The 22,487-nt window shown below is 37.3% G+C and overlaps 3 protein-coding genes across 7 annotated transcripts; 2 read left to right on the forward strand and 1 right to left on the reverse strand.

Moving 5' to 3' along the window:
* Positions 1-5: 5 nt before the first annotated feature.
* On the forward strand, positions 6-7,424 carry LOC111331792 (nuclear transcription factor Y subunit alpha). Its single transcript, XM_022936977.2, has 4 exons — positions 6-992; positions 4,060-4,218; positions 4,400-4,655; positions 4,954-7,424. The coding sequence occupies exons 1-3, from the start codon at positions 708-710 to the stop codon at positions 4,652-4,654; spliced, it is 699 nt and encodes a 232-aa protein (XP_022792712.1). The 5' UTR covers positions 6-707; the 3' UTR covers position 4,655; positions 4,954-7,424.
* A 1,088-nt stretch (positions 7,425-8,512) lies between these two features.
* On the forward strand, positions 8,513-19,828 carry LOC111331787 (uncharacterized). 5 transcript variants are annotated; one of them, XM_088748529.1, is made up of 11 exons: positions 8,515-8,680; positions 10,022-10,290; positions 13,320-13,388; positions 13,624-15,679; positions 16,150-16,246; positions 16,716-16,797; positions 17,414-17,484; positions 18,066-18,164; positions 18,470-18,610; positions 18,838-18,895; positions 19,091-19,828. In XM_088748529.1, exons 2-10 carry the CDS (start codon positions 10,046-10,048, stop codon positions 18,885-18,887), a joined length of 2,910 nt encoding a protein of 969 aa, XP_088604655.1. In that variant the 5' UTR covers positions 8,515-8,680; positions 10,022-10,045; the 3' UTR covers positions 18,888-18,895; positions 19,091-19,828. The 5 variants fall into 5 exon arrangements, with proteins under 5 accessions (XP_088604663.1, XP_088604655.1, XP_088604647.1 ...); XM_088748537.1 differs by lacking the exon at positions 19,091-19,828 and having other exon boundaries at positions 8,513-8,680; positions 17,417-17,484; positions 18,838-19,042; XM_088748521.1 differs by lacking the exon at positions 19,091-19,828 and having other exon boundaries at positions 8,516-8,680; positions 18,838-19,042.
* LOC111331790 (small nuclear ribonucleoprotein G) lies at positions 19,389-22,482 on the reverse strand. Its single transcript, XM_022936976.2, has 4 exons — positions 22,347-22,482; positions 21,965-21,987; positions 20,361-20,485; positions 19,389-19,721 (listed from the first exon to the last, which is right to left on the reverse strand). Exons 1-4 carry the CDS (start codon positions 22,376-22,378, stop codon positions 19,668-19,670), a joined length of 234 nt encoding a protein of 77 aa, XP_022792711.2. The 5' UTR covers positions 22,379-22,482; the 3' UTR covers positions 19,389-19,667.
* Positions 22,483-22,487: the final 5 nt, after the last annotated feature.

The raw sequence follows: 22,487 nt of genomic DNA on the forward strand, positions 1-22,487 counted from the left end.
TTTACCAGCAGTGTCGCCACTCCTGAAAATTTTATTTTAAATTGTTTAACTTTGATGCATGACATTTCTTAATTTACCTTATCATTTGAAATTAGTTGTTTTTTAATTAAGAACATGTCACTTTTCTCAGAGAGATTGGTCACATGTACTGGTAGTTAATGGTTTGGAATAAAGGGTAAAGGAGTTGGAGTAAAAATTTATCCTATATACAAGTATGATAAAAAAAAGCTCCTGAAAAAATTTAATGTTGACATGCACTGATGGTAGCTTTCAAGGAAGAATAAGGGCTGGTCATTTAATTTACTTTCACAATGACAACCTAAGTTTAGTAATGATTAAAAAAAATACGGAAATACCTGTTAAAAATTTTGTGTTTGTAAATAACAAAGAAGGTAATGGTTGCGAAAGGAGGATCCCCACACTACAGAAAACTTGCATTTGTGATGAATTGTGATTGTGGTATGTGTGCCAGCTATGTCAAAGTGAGAATGTCTGTCGAAATAAGACCCTAACTCTTACAGATTTTCTAGGTTAATGTTTTCGTCATTAAGTAATATAATTTTTTTTTCCACCGTATTTGTGCAAGGAAACAGAAACGATACTGAGAGGTGAAATAGAAGAATCTAGGACTTAGTTCCCAGTCTCTTATCATATTTCATTGGTTAGCAATCAAATATTCATGAGTTTGGCTAGGAGAAACTTCAAAAATGGCGATGGAAGCAGCTCCAACTTCCCCACAACTGACAAACTACGCTGCGCAGAATACTGCGACAGTCACTCACACGGTCCCTGCATCGCATACTACAGTAAATCTCATACAGCCTGATCAGGGAAAAGGTCTCTACATCGTCGATCCTTCGCAGCAACATGCCTTACAAATGTTCGGAAGTCCTGATCAGAGAACGTTTATGGCGAACCCTGTTGAATTTAATCCTGCGGCCGGAACAATAACCACAACTGCTGTTTCTAATGGAAATGGACAAATAACCATGGTAAGTACTGTTAAATAGCTTTTCACACTCAACAAGAATTTTAGTCCAATAGAAATCATGTTGTATTCGGAATTAGTGAGAGATATTGTCGACTCGTGTTCGATCTCTCTTCCAAAGACGCGGTCCATTCGCTATTGTTATGCGCCATTTTGAGGGCCAAACGTACTGAAATTTCGCATAGGCCACGAATAAAAACCATCACATCGTTGATTTTTATGAACTTTAGAATTTACCAGGTCTCTAGAAATTGAACCCGTCGCTGTAAGTCGTGAATTTAAAACCGTCCAATCGAGAAATATCGCTGGAACTGCGTCCCTATTGGTCTAAGCTTTGGCAATGTGCATGACTGGACCTTTGTTTGTATTGAAATGAGTGAACACGCATTTGAAAAGGAACTTATATCGATGTATTTTTACATAATAATCAAATGTCAGAGATTTTGTTGTATCAAGGGAAAAGAGATTTTCAAAGCGGCCTGTTTTTCTTAAAAGCTGCCCTCTTATTTTTCGATAACCGTAGTTTTTGTGCCTTGAATGTTAATGAACGTAACAGCTGTTTTCTGATGTCAGCAATGTGTGTATTTTTGTTTGAAAGTAATCCCAATTCATCGCTCTTTTTCGCATAACGATTGATTAAATAACGTAGATTACTTTTCTTGTGTTTAAAATACGTTTTAAGTTTTCCGCCTTTTCCATCGAGAGAGTTATCGAAAAATTAAACTGAAAACTGTGACTATATCTTAACATCTGTTTTGTCACAGAAGGTTTACAGGCAACGTCTCTGATATTTTCGCTTTCCTAAGGCTGCCTCGCTTTTTTAAATCACTGGTTTGCATTGTAAAAGTTAATTTGAATACGTTGAATAATCTTGAATAACAAGAATAATCAACAACTTCCAAGAAGTGTGCCCTCCAGTAAAAATTAAAAATATGATTTATTTTTTATATATAACAACAGCTTAACAGTGAACATAGCCCAGTATTTTATTCATTCCTGACATACTGAAGTCAGTACCAAATGAAGAAGAATTAGTACAATTGGAATGAGGCAGTACGCAGAACTTTCTATCACTTTTATGCTGTCTTGTAACATAATGGACATAGTATATATGCTTTGTCTTTGGTCAGTTCAATTTCCAAGAAGATGTTTTATCATGTTATCAAGCCCACAAGTAACTAGTTATGTCATAAAAGCAAAGGAACGCATTTTTTTGGGCTCGATAGACCACTTTCATAAATGGCTGCTGGATTAATAGTATTTTGTTTAAATTTGTGACAAAGCCACTTGGAGTATTGAAAGAACACTCAGAAAGCTTATGAATCACTCCCTTTCTGCTCATGTTTTTTAGCTTTCCTCATGTTCTCCCAGCATCCTACATGGCTTTATGTGTTCTATTGCTTAAATAAATGTGGGGAAAATATGATGAAGTTTGTCAGCTACATGTATCAGTGGAAGGTAGATTTTAATATGCTAAAACAAATATACTGTGCTTTGATCTAACCCTATTTAAGCTATGGTATTATTTCCTGGGGCTGTGCCACCAAAACTAAACTAAATTGTCTTTGTATTAAGCAGAACAAATGTCTCCGTAACATCTTCTTTGCACATGCTAGTGAGTGCTAGTCCCTATTATAAACTGGTAGGAATTTTAAAATTAGATGGTATATATAAATTCAGAATATGCTACCTTGCACATAAGATTAAGAATAGAACTGATAGCATTTCAGATGTCTTCCTTGATTTCCTGACCCTAGCATGTAAAAAACATAATTATAATACAAGATTTGCTAGTAATTTCAATTCTTTCAAACCAAGAGTATCCACTAACATGGGAAAATCATCATTCAATTTCTCTGGTTCAAAGATCTGTTAAAAGCATACCCACCAGTCTTAAATATATGCCCTATAATACCTTTAAGAAAGAATGGAAATGCCAACTTTTGCTTATAATCAAACTTGATTATTTTGCTTTACTTTAGTTTACTGCTGATTTATTCTTAGTATAGGCTGTTATTTCTATGACCATTATGGTGTCTAACTAGGAAGCTCGTTGTTACCTTGGACACCGTGCACATCTCAACCTTATTTTTATGGCCAAATATTACCTTAAATATACGCCCTATAATAGGGCACGGATAGGATAGGGCATTCAGATAGGGACGAATAAATGGAGGTTCCGTCTCCTGTAGGGTTGGGGGCAGGAGACGTTGATTTCCCACGCATGAGATTACTGTGTGATGGATGTCCTACCCTGGGGTGGGATGGGTGGGTTTACCGGGCCCGCAGTAATTGGTGCAAGCTGTTGCGGTGTCCCTGCCGGTTGGCAAAGCTAAATAAATAAATCAATCAATAAATCTACCTTCATTTTATTCTCTTTCTCTTATCTTTAATATAAACCCTGTAAAAGTCATTTTTAGTGTGAAATAAAGAATTGGAATTGGAATTGGTAAGCAGTTCAAAAACAGTTTGCTTTCGACCAACATTACGAGTGGATGGTTAAGCTTTTAAACTGATAGGAAGTGGACAATGAATAAGGATAAGCTCTCCATTTGATTTTTTCCTTTAGCTTATTTTAATTTTTGTGTTGCTAAAGGTACACTGCAGACCGGTGCCTGGAATAATTTGTTAGTGACCTTACTAGGACTGAAAGATTTGGTGTCTTTTTGGAATGTTCACTGAAATAGTGGATGGCAAAGAATGATGATCAGGGCTCTACACTAACTTTTCAACTTACTAGCCAAGTGGCAAGTGACAGCTCAAATGTTACAACAATTTCAGTTTGTTTACCAACCAAACTGGCAAGTGGAAATCGAAAACCACTAGTTAAAACTGAATTTCTACTAGTCTGTGGCTAGTTGGCTACGGTTAGGGTTGAGCCCTGATGATGTCAGGCACATTAAACTTTGAAATTTCAAGAGAGCATGTATGAGTGTTCACATATTTCTGAAATAACCCTATACTGACTATGAAATTTTCCAGCTATGAAGCAGCATGAAGAACCATAAATCTCTGGATTGAGATTTCCCTCAACTTATTTTTCAAACTTCTCATTATTTTTATTGTAACAGATGAATGGCCAGGCTGTAGGAGCTCAGAGGCTTCCAGTTGCCATGGAAACTTTGGATGAACCACTATATGTCAATGCAAAGCAGTACCATAGAATAATAAAAAGACGGCAAGCAAGAGCAAAGCTTGAAGCTGAAGGAAAAATACCCAAAACTCGAAAGGTTAGATTGATCTAGGTCTGTTGCTGAATTACCTTGTGAGCTATCAAAATAAAAAAATTGTAGTTAATTTGAAAGAACTTTACAATTGAATGTGGTATCTTTAGGACCACAAATAAACTGTAAACTAAGATAAAAAGCAGTGTTATGTTATTTATCTTCAAGAGTTACATGTATTTGTTAGAAATATCTCCATGAGTCAAGACATCAGCATGCATGCCGAAGACGTCGCAGCAATGGTGGTAGATTTATAACAAAAACAAATGAGGATGGCACGATCGTTCAAGAGGAGGACAATGGAGAAAATCAGGTTTTCCAGGAAGGGATGGTTCCAACACAGGAGCACGGTGCCCAAGAACATGCATACAGTAATGTTGTTCCTGCTCCTGAATCAAACAGAGTACAGATGACTGCCCAAGGCCCTGAGCAAACAGAATAAGGTGATTATTCCATATAAACTTTAATTTTCCCTCTCAGAATCATGTCATCAATTATCCTTGAGGAAACTGTTTTCACATTTCTTATTGCAAAAACAAAGAAGAATAGTACAAGAAGTTAGTGAAAAAAGAACTCATATTGACTGCATGGTGATATACATTGTATTTTATAGGACCTCTTTAGCTAGTATGTTTTGTTTACCCATTTTTAGGCACATTAAATGTAACTGGTAATGTAATGACAACCTTCCTGCCATTTTGACTCAACTGTGAAAATTATTTTTTTGTTTTCTTTTTACAGATGTTGTTTTCTTTCACTGTACAGAGTACCAGATGCTAGTTTTATGGTTGATTTGATGTACAGTTGAGTGTCATTTAAGAGACCCTGATTTTTCAGGAATGTAAATACGCTTAAGCCTGTAGCTATCAGTTGATATATAATGTAAGACTTAAAACATCATTAAGTATGAACTAAACTCAGCTTAAAGTTAGACAGGAGTGGTTACTGATGTCAATAAGTTCTTTAAGGTGTGAATAAACCTGCAACCTTTCAACCCCCCGAGGCGAATGACTTGTAATTTTTCTTTACAATATCAATACACTGCAAGCAGGTGACAAAAGTGGGAAGATAGATATAATTGTTGCACTTTGCAGCAACTGTGTCACTAACAGCAAATGGGGTAGGTAAAACCATGTCAAATAGGGTAGATAAAAGCCTGTTTAAAATATCCTGGCTTATAGTAAAATGTAGAACAATACCCTTAGTGTGTAAAAAGAAACAGAATACACGTGAAATTTAGTTCATCAAGTCCACCAAAATCATTATCAAATAAATATCACATGGCTCTCCAAGCACGGATTTTTGTGTTGTCCTTTTTAATTAATTACCTGTTAGTTCTCTGTGTTCCTACTTAACTTTTCTTTCTTTTGTGACAGCTTTTAAGAGATGAGCATCCTATACATCAGGGCCCAGTTGTACGATGGGCAGATAATGCTGTCCAATGGGTAAATTGCTATCCAATGGATAAATTGCTATCTGATGGATAAGTGATAGCAAAACGTATAGCATCATCCACCAGATATAGTTTTATCCGATGGATAGCACTATCCCACCTTAGAACAACTGGGGCCTGATACTGTAATGTTCAACCTTTACACTCTGACATCAGCCCGCATATTCTCCAAACTGCTCTCGAAACATTTCTTAATAAAACTAACAAGGTGAGTATGGTTTAAAAATGAAGCGCCTCTTCAGTTAGTGGTCGTTTTCTTTATTCTCAAGTTCTATGTTTCATTCTGCAGTACTACTTTCAGGAGAAATGAAACAAAAGTCACTTGTGCTAACCGTTTACACCCTAATGTCAGTATGCATATTCTCCATACTGTTCTCTATACATTTCCTAAGGTGCTGACAGGAAGAAGTTGTTTAGCAATCAAGAGCTTCTTTAGTTGGTGATCATTTCATTTCTTGCAATCTTTATGTTTGATTCAGGGGTGATGTAGTAAGAAGTTAGATGCCAGGCACTTAGGGATGGGTTAAGTATTCACAAGAGGAATCATGGAAAGGCAGGACTCCACTTTTTACTGTTACTAGTTTCCGTTTTAACAAATTTCATTTGAAATAACAGAAATGATTGCTGCTCAGGCAACCATAATTATACCAGTTATCCTTATGCAGAAGAAAAACTTTTCTGAAAGAAAACTAGCTTCTTAAAGACTTTGTGGTCTACATATGGTGCACGATCCTCGCAGTAGATACTTTGTAGTCTGTAGATAGTAGATACTTTGTAGTCTCTTCGTAGTCCTTGCAGTAGACACTTTGTAGTCTGTTATTCGATGAGAGAGTTGCATGCTTAGTAGTCTTGTGACTATAGTTTAAAGAAACACTTTTAAATTTCTTCAGTCTGTATGTTAGATGTATCTATTGTCAGCTAGCAGATGGAAACATTTAGTGGTCATGTTGTCTAGCACATGTTAAGCTCACAATTAACTGAGATAAATAAAAAAGTTGGCAAGAAAAAAAAAAACCAGGGTGTGGAAAAAAAGTGAGAAAAACTTGAGATGTAAGAGTTTTTAAAGGCACGCAAGCTCCTGATCTACTTGATTGGCAAGAGGTTTATTTAAGCATGTATTTTAGTGCAACAACTGGTTTTTCCTTTTGCAAGTGGGCTGGATGAAGAAGCCATTTCCAAATCAGATCCTGGCTTTTTTTCTTGCCCTCTTTTTAAGTTGGCTGCAGTTACTAAGATAAAGGGGTCACTTTTTTTTAAGAAAATTGTAGTGCTGTATTGGTGGGTAGTTTACAAGATAATTTTGTTTTACCAACTGAATTTCTAAAATGTAAATTTGCCATGGTAGAGAGTTTCTAGAACTGACATTTCAAGTGTTAGCTCTTCCTCTATTCATTCTGACAAGGGGCTAATGCACAAAATGCCAGCTTCAAGAACTATCTGCAGTGGCCAATTTCATAATAAACCCACATGATAAAGCAAAATTATGCAGTCGCCAAGAGCCTGACTACAGCTATCTGTTGTGAAGTTGCATCATAGATTTAAGCGATGATCAGGTAATTCGACTTGAAGTTCATGATACGATAAGTAAATTTATATTTTATGTAAGTAGCGTATTAACCTATTTATTTTCCAGGATGAAACCATTATTGACTATTTCAGTCAAGTCCTCTAAAATGGATTGTATGTTTAATTTTAAGTCAGGATGTTGACAATTATATATGACTGAAAATAAAGTTATATCTGTCTTTGCTTTGTTTGATCCATCGATAGTTTTGAACAGACTGTCTCTCTTGTTGTTTCATGTCTTTTTTTAATCAGTATTTTTTTTTCATCCTGTAGATTGTCTGTTGTAGTACTGTCTATTTTCCAAGTTTATCAAAAAAAAAAAACACCAAAGATGAGATCGGAAGGATTATTTGACTTCTATTTAGTCAGAAACAGCAAATCTTCAGGGTGCCCTTCAATTAAGAAAATTATCATAATTGGATTTTGGCACATGCAATCTTTAGCAGGGTGCATTTTGTTGTTTTGGGATATGTTGGAATTTGGAGTGAAGGCTTTGCTAAGGAAGGGAAATCGGAATATGAGTGAAAAAAAGGATTCAGTTGGTCTACTCTTGACCAATATTTCAATCCATGACTCCAATATCTTGTTAACTATGACCTTTCACCAAAGAACTTTGGAACATTAACCGCCACCCAGTTAGCTCAATGGATAGAGCGCTGGACTGCTGTGCAGGAGGTCGATGGTTTGAGCCCTGGCCGGACCAACACTCGAGGTCTTAAAACGAGTGAGAAGAATATGCTACCTTTCTATACCAAGAAATGGTTAGATACTCTAGTCTTCCCGGATAGGGATGAATAAATGGAGGTCCTGTCTCCTGCAGGGTTAGGGGTAGGAGACGTCAATTTCCCACGCACGAGATTACTGTGTGATGGATGTCCTCCCCTGGGGTGGGAATTGGCCCTGAAAAGCCCCTATGGGGAGTGGTCAATCAACGTATGTATGTATGTAACATTTTACCGTGTTTCCTAGTCCTCCAGTCAAACAACTATTGACTCCACTGCCTGATTTATAATCAAATGGGGTCAAAATTAAGATTGAAACATGCCCATTCTCTTACACTCCCAAGTATTTACCTAGGGGGTTAACAAAAACTTTTTGACCAACATTGACAGATGTGGAGGGTACTGCAGAGAGAGTTGTAGGACTGGACTATGGCTTTAGTCACTGACAGTCTCATTAAGCCCCAGAAAGCAGCCTTCTAATCATATTTAACATGTACAAGTGCAAAATTAATGATCTCACCCCACCTGGATGAAGAGGCTTATTAGCATTGGTACCCATATAATGTGACATATATGACGTACATATATATAGAAAACTCCATCCAAAATGGCGGCCGCTTTGTTGTCCCTAAAATCAAAACGACAACAAGAGTATCTCGCTTAATTTAAGAGTGCTTCGTCGCTTAACCAGGTGTTGATCAGTTTTGGAGATCAGAAGTAAAATGAGGTGAGGAAGGTTTTCAACAGTGATAAGTCTCGCGAATTTTACAAGCAATGAAGATGGCAGTTGCTGCAACCATCTCCGGAAGCTGACATCATTTAGTTAAATTGCTAGCATTGACCTCAAAGCGCGTTGTGACATTTAACACCAGTCGCTGGATTGTTTTGGGTGGGAATTTGTTTGAATTTTTCTCGTGGATATGTGAGGATTTTGCTGAGATTGCGAGTAATATAAAAAGTAACATAAAGAGCAATGCGATCGATCATTATGAATGATTGACTGGGTTGAATGAAAACTTTTAATTAATTATTTACTTAAGGTATCCATCATCACTAGGCGGTGCTCTCCCAAGGAGTCGTGCACTCCAACTACGATTAATGAAATAGCACTATAACTATCATTACTTAATAAAGAGTTAATTTGACCAACACATTTACATATATATTTACAATAGATCCTATTCAATTCATTATTGAATGAAAATTGTTTAAACTAGTGACCTGCTCAGCCTCGTTTGACAGACTGTCCCAGGTTAAAGAGCATCTCTGTGCTGAAACTTTTTGAAGGGTGGCAGTCTTTGGTCTTGGAATGAGTAGATGTGAGCCACATGGCTTGACCTCTTGAGATAATATTATACTGTTAGACTAGGAAATTATTTTGCTTTTACTGGTCATTGGAGGAACAATCAGGCTCCAAAATTATAATTAGAACATAGCTAGCAGAGTCGCGCAATCAAATTCATTGTACGTAAGTGTGCTCAAAATCCCGATAGTGCACGTTGATAGCGTCAGCAAATCCGACTTCGCCAGAAATTTTTTTTTTCGCGTGGGCGGCCATTGCTAGCGCGGGGAAAAATAATAGATTTCGCGACAATAATGGATACAAACAGAAACTCGGCCTACTAGTCCGAAAACGAAGACAATGTTTCGACCTTTTCCCTTGGGCTAGAGTTCTTAAATGAGGCAGAAAAAGAGAAAAACAAAGGAAAAGGAGACTCTGCATCAGCGCCGTCACGATTCGCTTCAACTGATATTGTTGTCCGTTTTTCGCGTCGGATTTTGATGCACAATTCCACTGGCTATGTTCTAAAACAATTGGTTCATGCTTTCAGCTGTGCAGTATCGAGTTATGGAGCACGTGGGAAGTTTGGAGAGCACTCAAGAAGCTAGAGTCGCCCTCGGCTATCGCCTTGGGCAACTCTTACACTTCGTTCATGCTCTCCAAACTTCCCGCGTGCTCCATAACTCGATAGTGCACGCTAAAGCATGAACGAATTGTTAAGGAGAGATAATTTTTTAAGAAATTGTATCTGTAGCTTTCAATGAAATACTTAAATCTACTTTCTAGAAAAATGAGAGGTTAGTATGTCTAATGGTGTGCCACTTTAATGGACGGTACAGATCAGCCATTGAGCTAAAATTCCTGGAGCAAGTAGAGGAAGAAATAACAACATTTTGGAACTCTTGTGGAGATAACGCTGTTCTTGTTTTTCCTCCATTGGATCCTCACTATCGCTTCCTCGTTCATCAGCTTATAGGAGAAAGTTCCAGACTTCAGACAGTGTCAGTTGGGCAAGGAAGACAGAGAAGGACTGTAGTTTACTTCACTTCTGAAAGGTATTCTCAATGTTCTCCTTTTCAGATGGTAACTAACCCGGCCCTTTATCCCTAATTATAACATAACCAAAGTTAAGCGCGCGCTCTGATTGGTCAATTTAGCATCCCTCATTTGCCCATAGGTGTACGCTGCTGACGTGAGCAAATGCAAAGACTATTTTTCCACGCGTGCTTGTTTTTTCTGGTCACGTAAGATTTGTTAAATAAAAGGGAACTCGTTAGCTTCAATGTATCAATGTTATGTTATAAAACAAATGGTAAACACCACAGTGTACACTATTGAGTTATGGATGCACTTTGGAGGTTTGCTAAGCACTCAAGAAGCTAGAGTCGCTCTCGGCTATCACCTCGCGCGACTCTTACGCTTCTTTCATGCCGAACACACCTCCCGCGTGCATCCATAACTCAATAGTGTACGCTGTAGTGTTTACCATTTGTTAATTGTCATTGGAAGTTCACCCCAGATAGGGTAATTTACCAGTGAGAGCAAATAATCAAACAAAGGCACGAACTGTGGTGAGATTTTAACAGATCATGTCTTTTGTGGAATTGGTATGTCCTCCTTGTAATTAGTAGCCTACTGGTATGTGTTTGTAAAATTTGTGCCCTTTAGCTGGAGGGTGTTATCTTGATATTGAACCAAATTCTCAAAATTGATATTTGAGAACTTTACTGCAACTGAAAGAGAGAAGAGGATATTCTTGTCCATAAGATCTTTAGAGTTGAAGGAACAAGTTTCAAATAAGCCACTATGCTAGTGGTATATTGTGAATCAACAGTTATCTACCAAGTGAACAAAGTTTTTTTGTCATTTTTCTGATCCCCCATCAGTTTTTGAATGTATATAAGGGTATATATTTCTATATTAAGTTCATGGTGAATCTGTCCTATTACAAGTTTGCCCCATAACACCTCAGTGACTTTGCCCCCTTAACATTTAACAAGTTCACCCCACCTTCACCAGTTTGCCTTCAAATCTTTTGACTTGTAACAAAATTTGATCAACATGCAAATTCCAAGCTGTGCTAAACACAAAGGCGCTTTATATAAGGAAGTCTTCCCTGGGAAGACCTAGGCTCATTTGTCACTCACCGTTGACGTGTGCGGATCAAATTTAAATGCTGGTAGACGAACAAAAGGAGCTAATGAGATATCTATTGTTTACTTCCACCAGCATGGGGGCAATGAGGTAATGTGCAAACCCGGGTGGGGGGGGTACTTTAGGATTTCTGGGCGCGGGGATGTGCTGCTGGGACCCTGGAACCCTTAACCTATACTAGAGGTAGTTCAGCTGAATTTTGCTACCCTATACTAGAGTAAACTCCCCAAACCCCCCTATCCTAGAGTAGCTGTTTTCCAGCTAAAAAAAAGAAGCATTTACCTTCTTTCTCTAAGTTACAAAAAAGCTAGTCCACCTTCCTTGTATAGTCTCGAAGATTAGTCCTAAATGAGTCCTAATTTGGGACGGGTTTTGGATACAGGTTTTCGATTTTCAACCCCGTATTCAACTTGGTCGCGTTGCTAGTTACATGCTGAGCTCTGGGGCTGAGCTATGCCAAGCACGCACGTACACCATTATAAGGAACAATAAATTGTTTAGTTTCAACCAGTATTAAAACCACCAACTTCCATCTGAATCCCGATTTTTGACAGTTAATAATGTCCAGTACTGTTTTATGATAGCCATCTATTGACACTTTCTTTGCTTTTACTCCCGGGGCTGAGTTGCGTAAATTTCAACTTGTCGATTTGATTTTTTATATGTTTGAGTGGCAATTCCCGGTTTCCCTAGTCTAGATAAAATCTTCAACCAACTGATCAGTTTCCTGAAAAACGATACCCTATTCTAAACCCAAATGCTCTGATTTATATACCCTATCCTAGAGTAAACTGCTTGAAAACCATACCCTTCACAGCGGCACATACCTATATAGCCCATATATGGCAGTACCCCCCCAGTACCCCCCCCCAACCCGGGCATGTGAACCACCTACTTTGATCTCAAATTTATCGCCACAAATAAAGACAGTTTCCATTGGAGAAAGGAAATACAAATCTCAAAATTTCTTGTATTGTGATGAAGACAAAAACAATTTGAGGAATGCGCCTGCTGTTCATTGCTTTGGAGTAGCTGTAGCTCAAGCTGACTTGACTCTAAGAGTTCTACATCACACGACAGTTGATTGACAAATGGTCCAGTGGGACCTAAGGCTCCTTTTATAGCGCGCCTTCATGTTTAAAAACACACAACTAAATGCAGGAGTGATGCAAAGCCCCTACTTTTCTCCAGTCTTAATCTGAAAGGTTTGACACATTTTGTGATTCTTTTCACAGCAATTTCTAAGAACTAAGAACTAGTTATTTCAGCTTACACTGTACCTTTGAACTTTGAACAGACCTAAAACTTCAACAGCATTACATAAAAACAGTCTTTGCAGACACTATTATTGTAGGTTTCTATGTACTTAGACCCTCATGAGGCTAGCCACTTGACTGAGTTAAGTTAATAGTTTCATCTTTTTTCATATTGATACATGTATGTATTTTGTATTTCAAGACTTGCACATGTGTACAAGGAAATATTCTGGGTTTAATTGAGGAGGCAAACTTGCAATGGTGATCAGGGGTGAACTTGCTATGGGGAAAATTAACCACTTTCCATTTGTATATTCTTGTTTCATCCATCTCCTCTGGGTTTTGAGGGCCTTGTTGATTTACTTGAATGAACTTATAAATTATGTCTGAGTTATCTGGTTAAAAACTGACAGTGTAAAATTACATGAATTTTCCCATCCTTCCAGGTTCACCTTATAACTCTGACAATGACATTTAGAAAAATGTTGCAGACATTCTCAGTATTTTAGAACTCTTCAGCACACTGGATTATGTGACAATGGAAACAGCCTCATAGCACTCTGGGGCATTGTGTTCCTTTAACTACACATTACACAACTGGAGAGACCAATTATGAGGTTATGATAAGCATGGTACTATTGAGCCTTGCAAACTATTTTTTATTTGGTTTATAGAGATTCTCACAAGATGACTCAATCCCAGTCAAGTGCAGAAAAGACCTTCTTTGGGAGAGGCAGAGGCAGGTAATTAGAAATTGGAAAAAAGCATTTATTTGATATCCTTCTCCCAGCCCAGAAGTTCTTAGCAAGTACTTGAAAATTGATACAGCCAGTTGATAAAAAGATTCTTCTGCCTGTTTAAGGACGTTCAGTGTAGATTTTTTTATATGTCCATGACTTTAAAGACATTTCATTTGTTTGGAAACCAGCCAATACAAATATACATGTGTCATTCTTGTGCTTGACATTATTTTTGTAGGCGTACAAAGAAGCCAGATCAGGCGCTGTATGTACCAGGAGCACTGAGAAAAGCAAAGAATGACAAGACAAAGGAGAGTGCTACTTTAGAATCTTCGACCAACATCACAGAAAATGAAGAAATTTCTAAGAGTAATAGTAGCATCAACAATGGTGTAATCGTTGCAACAAAAGATGACCCCAACAAGAAAAAACAGTGCAGTCAAAGGTATGGATCCGAACTGAACAATACGCTACAGCAGGATATACCTCTTAGTAATGAAGGACTGGTGGATGACATTGTAGCAGGAATAAAAAGGACATATTTGGAGGGTAATATGCAACACGCATCTACAAATGTGTCATCGGATTTGTTTGTAAATGAAACATTGCAAATTGGAGGTATGGGGGATGAAGCAAACAAATTAAGTCTGCCCAACAGTGATAACAAGATAAAATTTCCTAAGAGCTCCAATGGAGCACTTGATGAAGAATCAGATGGTTCACTGGCAAAAGTAATCAATGAAAGAGATCAAACATCAGATACCTCCAGCCAGAGTACGTCTTTTGGTCAGGAAAATTGTTGTGACAAAGATGTTGCTTTGGAAAATGATCTTTGGCAGACATTCGTGACAACAGGTAATGGAACAACTTGCAAAGAAAAAATGGACAAGTGCACTGTTACAGTAGACACTGAAAATGACAGTTGTGTTCAAATGAACAAGAAAATTGTATATTCAGAGCAAAATCAAGGCATTATTGACTCAAGAGAAAATGATTCAAACAATTCAAACCCACTGAAAACTGAAACTCAATCACACAAGGATGATTCCATTTCTATAGGAAATGTTAATGATCCTCCCTTCGACAAACAAAAAGCAGAGACCAAAGGTGGACTTATGGAAAGTCCCACTGACTTAGATTTACCAGTTGATGACCAGCCTACAATATCTGTTTTGAGCAGATATGAGAATGCAAATGAAGCAAGGAGTGAAACAGCTGCACTTCATAATGGAAGTGATATAATTATAGATCTTGATGATTCTGTTAAAAAAGAAAGCTATAGGATTTTAACAGATCCAGGTGGTGATCAACAAGAGGAAAAAGTACAAAACAAAGGATGTTTGGATGATCGAAGTCAATCAGAAGCAACCTTGAAGGGTGTGGAATCCAGTTCTGTTGTTGATGAAGCATTTTTACAGCCTTGTGGTGCAATGACTGATGTGCCTGTGGCAAAACCTAGTCTACAAATGCATGCAATGAATGTTCAATTTGATCACCAAAGTCTGTCTGTTAAAAAGCATACTGTAAAACAAGGTGAAGATGGTACACAAAAAGAATTGGTTTGTAGTCAATTGAGTATGAGTAAGGAGGACATCACTGACAAAGCAGGGATAAGATCAATGGAAATGACTTCAAAATCAGTGCATGAACATGCTGAAAATTGTGGGAATCACCCATCATGCACTTTGGATGTTAGTCCAACCTCTTTGGTCCTTGAAAAGGATTTAGCTTCACAAAGATTTAATTCAGATGTAGGACATTTAAGTGAGTGCACTGAAGAGTTGCATGCTCAAACTGAAAATACAGGCGAAAAAGCTCAGGAGGTACTTGAAGAAAAACATAGTGTTTCAAATTTATCAGTGGCAGAGTTGAAGGAAAATGTTGGTGAACTGGAGATGGAGCATGATAAGACAACAAAGAAGAAGAAACAAAAGAAGGATAAGGATGGTAAGGAAGAGAAATCAAAATCCAAGGACAAGGGTGAAAAAACAAAAAGAAAAGACAAGAAAAATTCAAAAGAAAAGAGTGATAAAGATGAAAATTTAGATTCCAAACAAAAGGAGAAAAAGCATAAAAAATCAAAAAACAAGGAGCAATCCTCAAAACAAGGGGATACAGAAGATCTTAACACCTGTGGTAAGATTATTGAGAGAGAATCATCTACTCAAAGTAAGCTTCAAACAGGATCATCCATAAAAAAGCATGACAATGATAGTGAAGATGATGATGATGACGACTGGGAATCAAATTTTAATGAGAGTGGAGATTGTCTCAATCCAGAGCACCTTGAAGAGGTATGTATTCATGAACCTCATTGGTTAGAAGTGGAAGAACATGGCACTTTACAGTTGAGTTAAAACATAACTTTTGACTTTGTTGAATTTTAAGAAATACTTTTTGAAAAGGTAGTTCCTGAGCAGTACTTGCTTGATCAATGAAGTTACAATTACTGCATAGGCTTTAAATTTGTAGCTTGTAGCTACATGTAAGATTTATTTGTAGTAGGATTTGGTGTGCCAAAGTTCTATTAATCTTAACTACTATTTGTTGTAATTTATCCTATAGCACGTGTCAGAGCACAGGCCCTTAATTCATTTATCATTTACGAATTTTGCACAGATGGCAAGCCCTAGATTGACATGCTTGATATATCCGTTAAACCTAATCTCACACTTAAATACTATTAGGTTATTTTCATTGTTACTGGTATTTATATCAAGTGTTTAATAATAATTTCTTTCAACCTATTTTGTCCATCAATTAGCTAACAAGATTGACTGGAAAAGCTGATCTTGAGGTTCATAAGACTCAGTTTGATTTTTACTCCTTTGTGCCAAAGGAAGTTGAACTAGATGATGAAGGTTTGCGCTTTTTTACTTCTATTCGTATTAATTAGTAGGATGAGTGTTGACACTAAATTATTTGAACCATGATGTGGCTTCTCTCATCACATGGCAAAGGTGAAAAGTCAGCTTATAAGCCACAAGGCCGACACAAGGCTCATCTTGCCACATTCATGCCAGTTTCAGTAGCAGTCCATCAAAAGGTTACCTCCCAGCAATCCATCAGTTTTCTTGTCAAAATGTTTGGGTGCAGTGAAGCATGGTGACAACTAAATTAATGTCTTGCTCAAGATCAAGAAACCATGACTCAGCAAAAACTTGAAGCCAGACCTAATGTCAGAACCAAAGCAAACCAGTCATTAGTCATTTCATCACTAATCTCATGGATTGTAACACAGTGTAGAGCTATTTCACATGGCATTAACACCTGTCATTTCTATGTGTAATTTTTTTCTATTTCTTTTAACTTTGATCAAATGTTTCTCAGAATTTGGACACATAGTGGAAATCTACAACTTTTCCGCTGATTTAAAGACTCAAGACCTGATGCAAGCTCTGAGTTCTTTCAGGTAATTTGCATAGATCTAGGGATCTACATGTAATTTAACCATGGCTTTAAGAGCCAAGAGAAAATACATCTTGGCAATTAATTTCATCAGTTATTCCACCTTTTAGGCTCAAATAGAAACCATATCAAGCCTTTAGGGTGGGAAAGTTTCTCTGCAAAGCAAACAGTTTTTTCTGACTCACTCGCCAACTTGGTAAAGCCAAAGACAAGCCCCATTGGTCAATTTAGCAGGCTGTATAACACTGTACAACTAGCTAAAGTAAAAAAATTGTTTGATTTGAAATCTTCCCTCTCTATTTGAACCCAGATATGTATCACATATAAAATTTCTTCCTTGGTCCACAATGTAAGTTACGGAACCTTGTACCTTTTTCTGTGCTTTAATTTTTCACCGAACAGTACAAATGATTAGCCACTTACAATGTATATCTACTAGAATTCAGAATAATCAATGAAAGTGAATGAAATTGTTTAACATGATGGGGTTGCCTCCAAAAACATATCTAGTTCAAATAATTCAGAACATCTCAAATTTGTACTGTTATTGGTACAGAATAAACCCAATTAGTTATCTATAATTTTAAGTTTTGGAGTACTTAACTAATCCTCATTTTTAGAAGCAAAGGATTTGACATAAAATGGGTGGATGACACACATGCTCTAGCTGTGTTTTCAAGTCGGCATACAGGTTAGATTGATCTACACCATGTCTACACCTGCAAATTAGTGTAACTTGCTATGCATTTCCCAAATGTAATTTCTTGGCTAGTCTATTGGTGCCCTTCTTCTGATCAAAACTGTATCAGGATAACCACCTTCTCTCCAACAGACAATTTTCTTAATGTAAACTCGGGTCCTTACCTGAATTTGTTTTGCTATCATCATCAAAATTTTACCAAGCTCCTGGGGTTGGGCTATGTGTTCAGTTTTTTTTTTTTTTAAGCAAAATTAATATGGAAAATTTTAATGTGTTGTTGTCTCAAGGTCAGGAAAGAGCCAGGGAAAAATAAAATTCTCTAAAATCAGGGAAAAAGTAAGGGAATTTCAATTTAAGTCAGGGAAAATTACATTTTTTAAAGAAGTCAAAGAGAATTGAAATTTCAAGTAAATGTGAAGTTGTTCATCTTGTTTTGGCCTCTTAGGATGAAAGATGGTGACACTTCCCTTTTTTTGTTGTTGATGCTACTCAATCCATGTACATTGTTAATACAATTGATATCTAATCTTTAATGAATAAATCTTTATCTAATTATCAAATTGTTATTATAGCTCAAGATGCCATAAAGTTATGCTCAGGTCCACTTATGAAACTGCGACCTGTTAGTGAAGGAACAACAGAATCAAAGAAAAAAGCTAGCTGGTGCTCAGGTAAGTCACAGTATATTGTGCTTTCAACAGAAAAGGAATTTGCTCTGTGGCAAGGAAACAGGTTGAAACATTCCAAAGCAAACTATTTAAGGTGGGGCAAACTTGATTTGCTTCAGCAGGAGAAAAGTAGTAGACAGTGAATGTGAATGGGGCGAAACCTCCATTAAGTGATGTCATTACAATAACTTTCTCCTTATTCTGTCCAGAACTAACAAGGAACAAACTGCCACTTTGTCCATAGACTCTAACCCTCACACTAAAAATACATTTTACTAATTTCTGGGAATAAATGACAAATCTTTCAGACCTGCTGCAGCCATACAAGGAAAGACCACAGACTAGTAAGCTCCTTGCTGATAGGATGGTTACAGGAGCACTTGGAATAAAGTCAAAGATGACCAGAGAGGAGAGGGCTAAGGAGAGAGAAAAACTCAAGGAAGCAAAAAGTAAGTCAACATTTGACATATGGGGGACTTCTCTGGGATAATTGTTTTGTGCAAAGGGGTAGAAAGGACTCTGGAAATTACTGTTTTAATAAACCATTAACTCTGTCAAACTCTCAGTTTTCACACTTTGTAGATCTTTTGGTGAAACAACTGCTGCTAATACAGCAAGTTGTTTTACCTAACACCATGACTACTTCATAACTGGATTTTTCTTTCATATTCCCCAGCCAAAAGACAAGAAGAAAAGATGCGAATGGCTGACATATGGGGAGACTGATGTTGATGAGATCAAAAGTCTCCCAACCACATTTTTCATTAGTGTTTGTAAACTAAGAATGTTTTAAAGGACTTCCTTGCCATGTCAGTTGTACCATGTAAATTATATTTTTAATCAAACAAAATAAATTATTGAGGAAAAAGGTGTTAAAGTTGTTGTATTGTCAGAATTTTTTTTAACCTCGGACCAGGAAAGTTCGAGGAAGTGTGATTGTTACCCTTTAACTCCCAAGATCTAAATAGTAACTCTCCATACTTTCTGCCATACAATTTTTATGATGTTAGTTTGGAGAATTCATAATTGGATCAACTAATATTCCCATTGTTTACAGTTTTCTTTACTCTCATCACTTATCTCATTGCTTTTGTATTGATACTGTAAGAAGATATTCTGTCTTGTTCACTCCTGGGAGTCAAAGATTTAAATGATGCATTGACACAAGGGTTTTGAAAATTCCACCTTAGAACCTTTAGAATTTTTCCACAAATAAAACCCATTGAATACAACCAAAGCTTCCTTTTTAATCATTTAAATATTACAAAAACAGATTAAATGTTGTGTAACAATACCAGATTTGTACTAATGACATTAATCTTTTTTTCTGTGTAAGAGCTTTATAACAAACTTCTGAATGAGAGCCATAAACAATATTTTTCTGCAACAATAAAACATTTATGCAACAACTTGCACACACACTCACATAGATATTTACAAGGAAAAATGGTTAGTATATTTATAAAAACAAAGTTAGAGAGAGCTGGTCTGGTAGTTTAAGTATTTTCAAGATATTCTATCCAATGCTTCCATTATCACAATACTGTTTCCTCTGATTACCTGGAGAGAGAGAAACTCAAACATTTAATGGTTAACATCACATAACATACAACCTAAATAGAGTATTTGATAACATAAAGGTGCAATTAAAAAATATCTTTGATGTAGCAATAAGCTTGATGATACAAACTAAGATTACTTGTACCTTAAGGAAGATAAGTACAGTGTTCATCACAGATATGAACTTCAGTTCTAGTATTGTGAATTGACTGACAGGTGTTGATAGCCTTTTTCACTCTGGCAAAGGGCTATAACTGGAAATGTCAACTTAAGAAACTCTACTGTGGCCACTTGATAACACCACATTATTGTGCCACATAACCAGGGGTTTCATTAACTTTTTCCATGAGTAGCTGTGGATAATATATTAAGCAGTTGTCCCCAGAAAAGGGTCTATAAGGTGAGATCCAAATACAAGAGCTTACGACCAAATTTATAAGAGGTGGTAAGAGGTTTTGTAGACTGTGTTAGATGACCAGTAACCAGCTCTTGGTGAAACCTCTGCACAACATTTGTGTTTTTTGTCTACTGAATGGCCAAATTTGCATTCCTTTATTTTGCCATTGACAAGAAAACAATGCTTCACTGTGTTAAAATATTGACTGATTTTGGCTTTAACTTTAGTTATTCATCACTTACCACCATTCCAATGTTATGTTTTTCCTGTGCTGATACTTCCTCCACTGCTTCATCCAACACAAGGTTCATAAAAGGATCAAATCCTCTCAGTACTCCAGTTACATGTCTGCCACCATTGATTTTCACTAAAAATTAAAACATTTTGTTTAAATGTCACATCTAAACCTGTTCTACTTCCTTGAGAGTCAACAGAAACTCTCATTCTCTAGTTAGGGCAGATTAGGAATTTGCCACCCTGGCGTCTGCTGTGTGTCCTCCACTAATTTTTATTAAATATTCGTTTATTTGTGAAACAATCATTAGGTGGCTGCTGCTTCAAAGTAGATGAGTGCACTGGGTTGTTAAGGTATGAAGCAGCCTATTTCTCCAAAGCTCTTCTTTGGTCCCTTTACATCTGTACCAACCAAATGCACTTGACTACAGCAGGAGATCAAGAACTTGTTCTGTGCATGGCTGTACTAATACTGCCCCTCTTTTACCTACTGTAGCATAGAATGCTTTCACAATAAGCACTTGAGCAAGCAAAGCAACTCAAGAAAGCTTGTACCATACTCTGCAGACTGGAAATGATTCAATCCATCTTTTCATTTTTCTCCTCTTTCTTTTACAAATGCCAGAGACTGTTTCACTGTATGTAAATATATACATGTATAAATAACAGGCTTCCCATTGCTTGTCTAGCCACAGGTAACCTAGGCTCACTGTTTGTGTCGTGTACACGTGGTTAAATAGAGAACATATGGGGTGAAGTTAAGGTCTGGAAATTTGCTTGAAAATGGAAATAAAAATCAATGAAACTTACCAGGTGGCAATTTGTTGTTGTCCTTAGTATGTACACAAAGTTTTAGGAAAAATACTCTTCTTCACCTTCCCTTCATAGTAGAGAGACAAGGTAGGAGGCTGATGGCAGTGTCGGGGACCGATCGACCCTCAATCCAGCACATTTTTTTTTTTTGCGAAAATCCAATCCAGTCACCAAATAAACGAGCCGGGCTCGTAAAACAAGAATAACTCTAAACCCTGAATCCACTAAAGCAGCTCCAGCTTGAAACGCAAAGCCTCAGGAATAGGTGGATTCAATTTTTTCTTTTCATCTTGGTGCGTGATTGGCTGTTGGGAAAGAATGGATTCCGGCCAATAATCCCGAGGGTGTAGTCGGACAGTGAGTTTTACCTTTGAGCAATCTGGGACTCCGCTCACTCCGTGGGGACTTATCATACTTGTCATCTGGTGCCCTGAGCTCAGTGCCAGTTTAAATTGGACCAGTTGTGATTCCAACGGTTTTGGGCCGCCATTCTAGTGGGTTAACATACAAGTTTTACAGAGCCAGCTGGCTTCACATTTCAAGCTGGAGCTGCTCAAGTGGATTCATGGTTTAGAGTTATTTTTGTTGTACAAGCCCAGTGTGTTTATTTAGCGACTGGATTGGATTTTCACAAAAAAAATGTGCTGGATTGAGGGTCGATCGGTCCCCGACGCTGCCATCAGCCTCCTACCTTGACACAAACAGTGAGCCTGGGTTACCTGTGGTCTAGCCTGAGCCAGCAACGGTTCTGATATGCACAGACTACAGTGAGTGAGTTGATTGAAATTATTTTACTTACAAGATAGTCTTTTGTCCATGTATCTGAAAAAAAGCAGATGAGATTCGTTGGTCACAGACTCGGCAACATGCACTGATCACCTCACATGTCAAACTTAAAAAAGTAAGCAGCTTGTGACAAATCTCAAATCCCAATCGCTTCCAAAAGAACAAAAGCAAGATGTTTATTTTAAGGCATGTATTACAACTATAATCATGAAAAATTCTCCACAAGATATTACTGCAATTTTCAACGAGAGATCAGAGGCAATCGACGCCGTCAACCTGCACCTGGCAACAACTCTGTTGTCCATACCTCGTCGACACTTTGTCACGATTTCTGAAATTTTCTGAGCCAAATAACTCCCAGATACACAAGAAAAATAATACAAAAACATACTTACTTCTTCAATTCTGGTGGATGCGTCTTACTCATGGCTGATTGAAGCGATTTTGACGACTAACCCGCTACCCTTTCTCCTTGAAGAACGTTTACAGACTTTCTTGAGCCGATAGGTTCAATGTGTTGCGGTATTTGTCAGTCT

This window comes from Stylophora pistillata, chromosome 1 (assembly GCF_964205215.1).
Source record: "Stylophora pistillata chromosome 1, jaStyPist1.2, whole genome shotgun sequence".
Taxonomy (NCBI): domain Eukaryota; kingdom Metazoa; phylum Cnidaria; class Anthozoa; order Scleractinia; family Pocilloporidae; genus Stylophora; species Stylophora pistillata.

What these genes read in the sequence shown, in the direction of transcription:
- LOC111331790 (XM_022936976.2), bottom strand. Translation starts at nt 22,378, where the DNA reads ATGAGTAAGACGCATCCACCAGAATTGAAGAA. An exon ending in CATCCACCAGAATTGAAGAA is followed by an intron (nt 21,988 to 22,346) that starts GTAAGTATGTTT and finishes GCTTTTTTTCAG; the next exon opens with ATACATGGACAAAAGACTAT. An exon ending in CATGGACAAAAGACTATCTT is followed by an intron (nt 20,486 to 21,964) that starts GTAAGTAAAATA and finishes TTTAATTTTTAG; the next exon opens with TGAAAATCAATGGTGGCAGA.
- LOC111331792 (XM_022936977.2), top strand. Translation starts at nt 708, where the DNA reads ATGGCGATGGAAGCAGCTCCAACTTCCCCACAACTGACAAACTACGCT. An exon ending in GAAATGGACAAATAACCATG is followed by an intron (nt 993 to 4,059) that starts GTAAGTACTGTT and finishes TTATTGTAACAG; the next exon opens with ATGAATGGCCAGGCTGTAGG. An exon ending in AAATACCCAAAACTCGAAAG is followed by an intron (nt 4,219 to 4,399) that starts GTTAGATTGATC and finishes TGTATTTGTTAG; the next exon opens with AAATATCTCCATGAGTCAAG.
- LOC111331787 (XM_088748529.1), top strand. Translation starts at nt 10,046, where the DNA reads ATGGTGTGCCACTTTAATGGACGGTACAGATCAGCCATTGAGCTAAAA. An exon ending in ATCCAGAGCACCTTGAAGAG is followed by an intron (nt 15,680 to 16,149) that starts GTATGTATTCAT and finishes TCCATCAATTAG; the next exon opens with CTAACAAGATTGACTGGAAA. An exon ending in GTTTTCAAGTCGGCATACAG is followed by an intron (nt 17,485 to 18,065) that starts GTTAGATTGATC and finishes TTGTTATTATAG; the next exon opens with CTCAAGATGCCATAAAGTTA.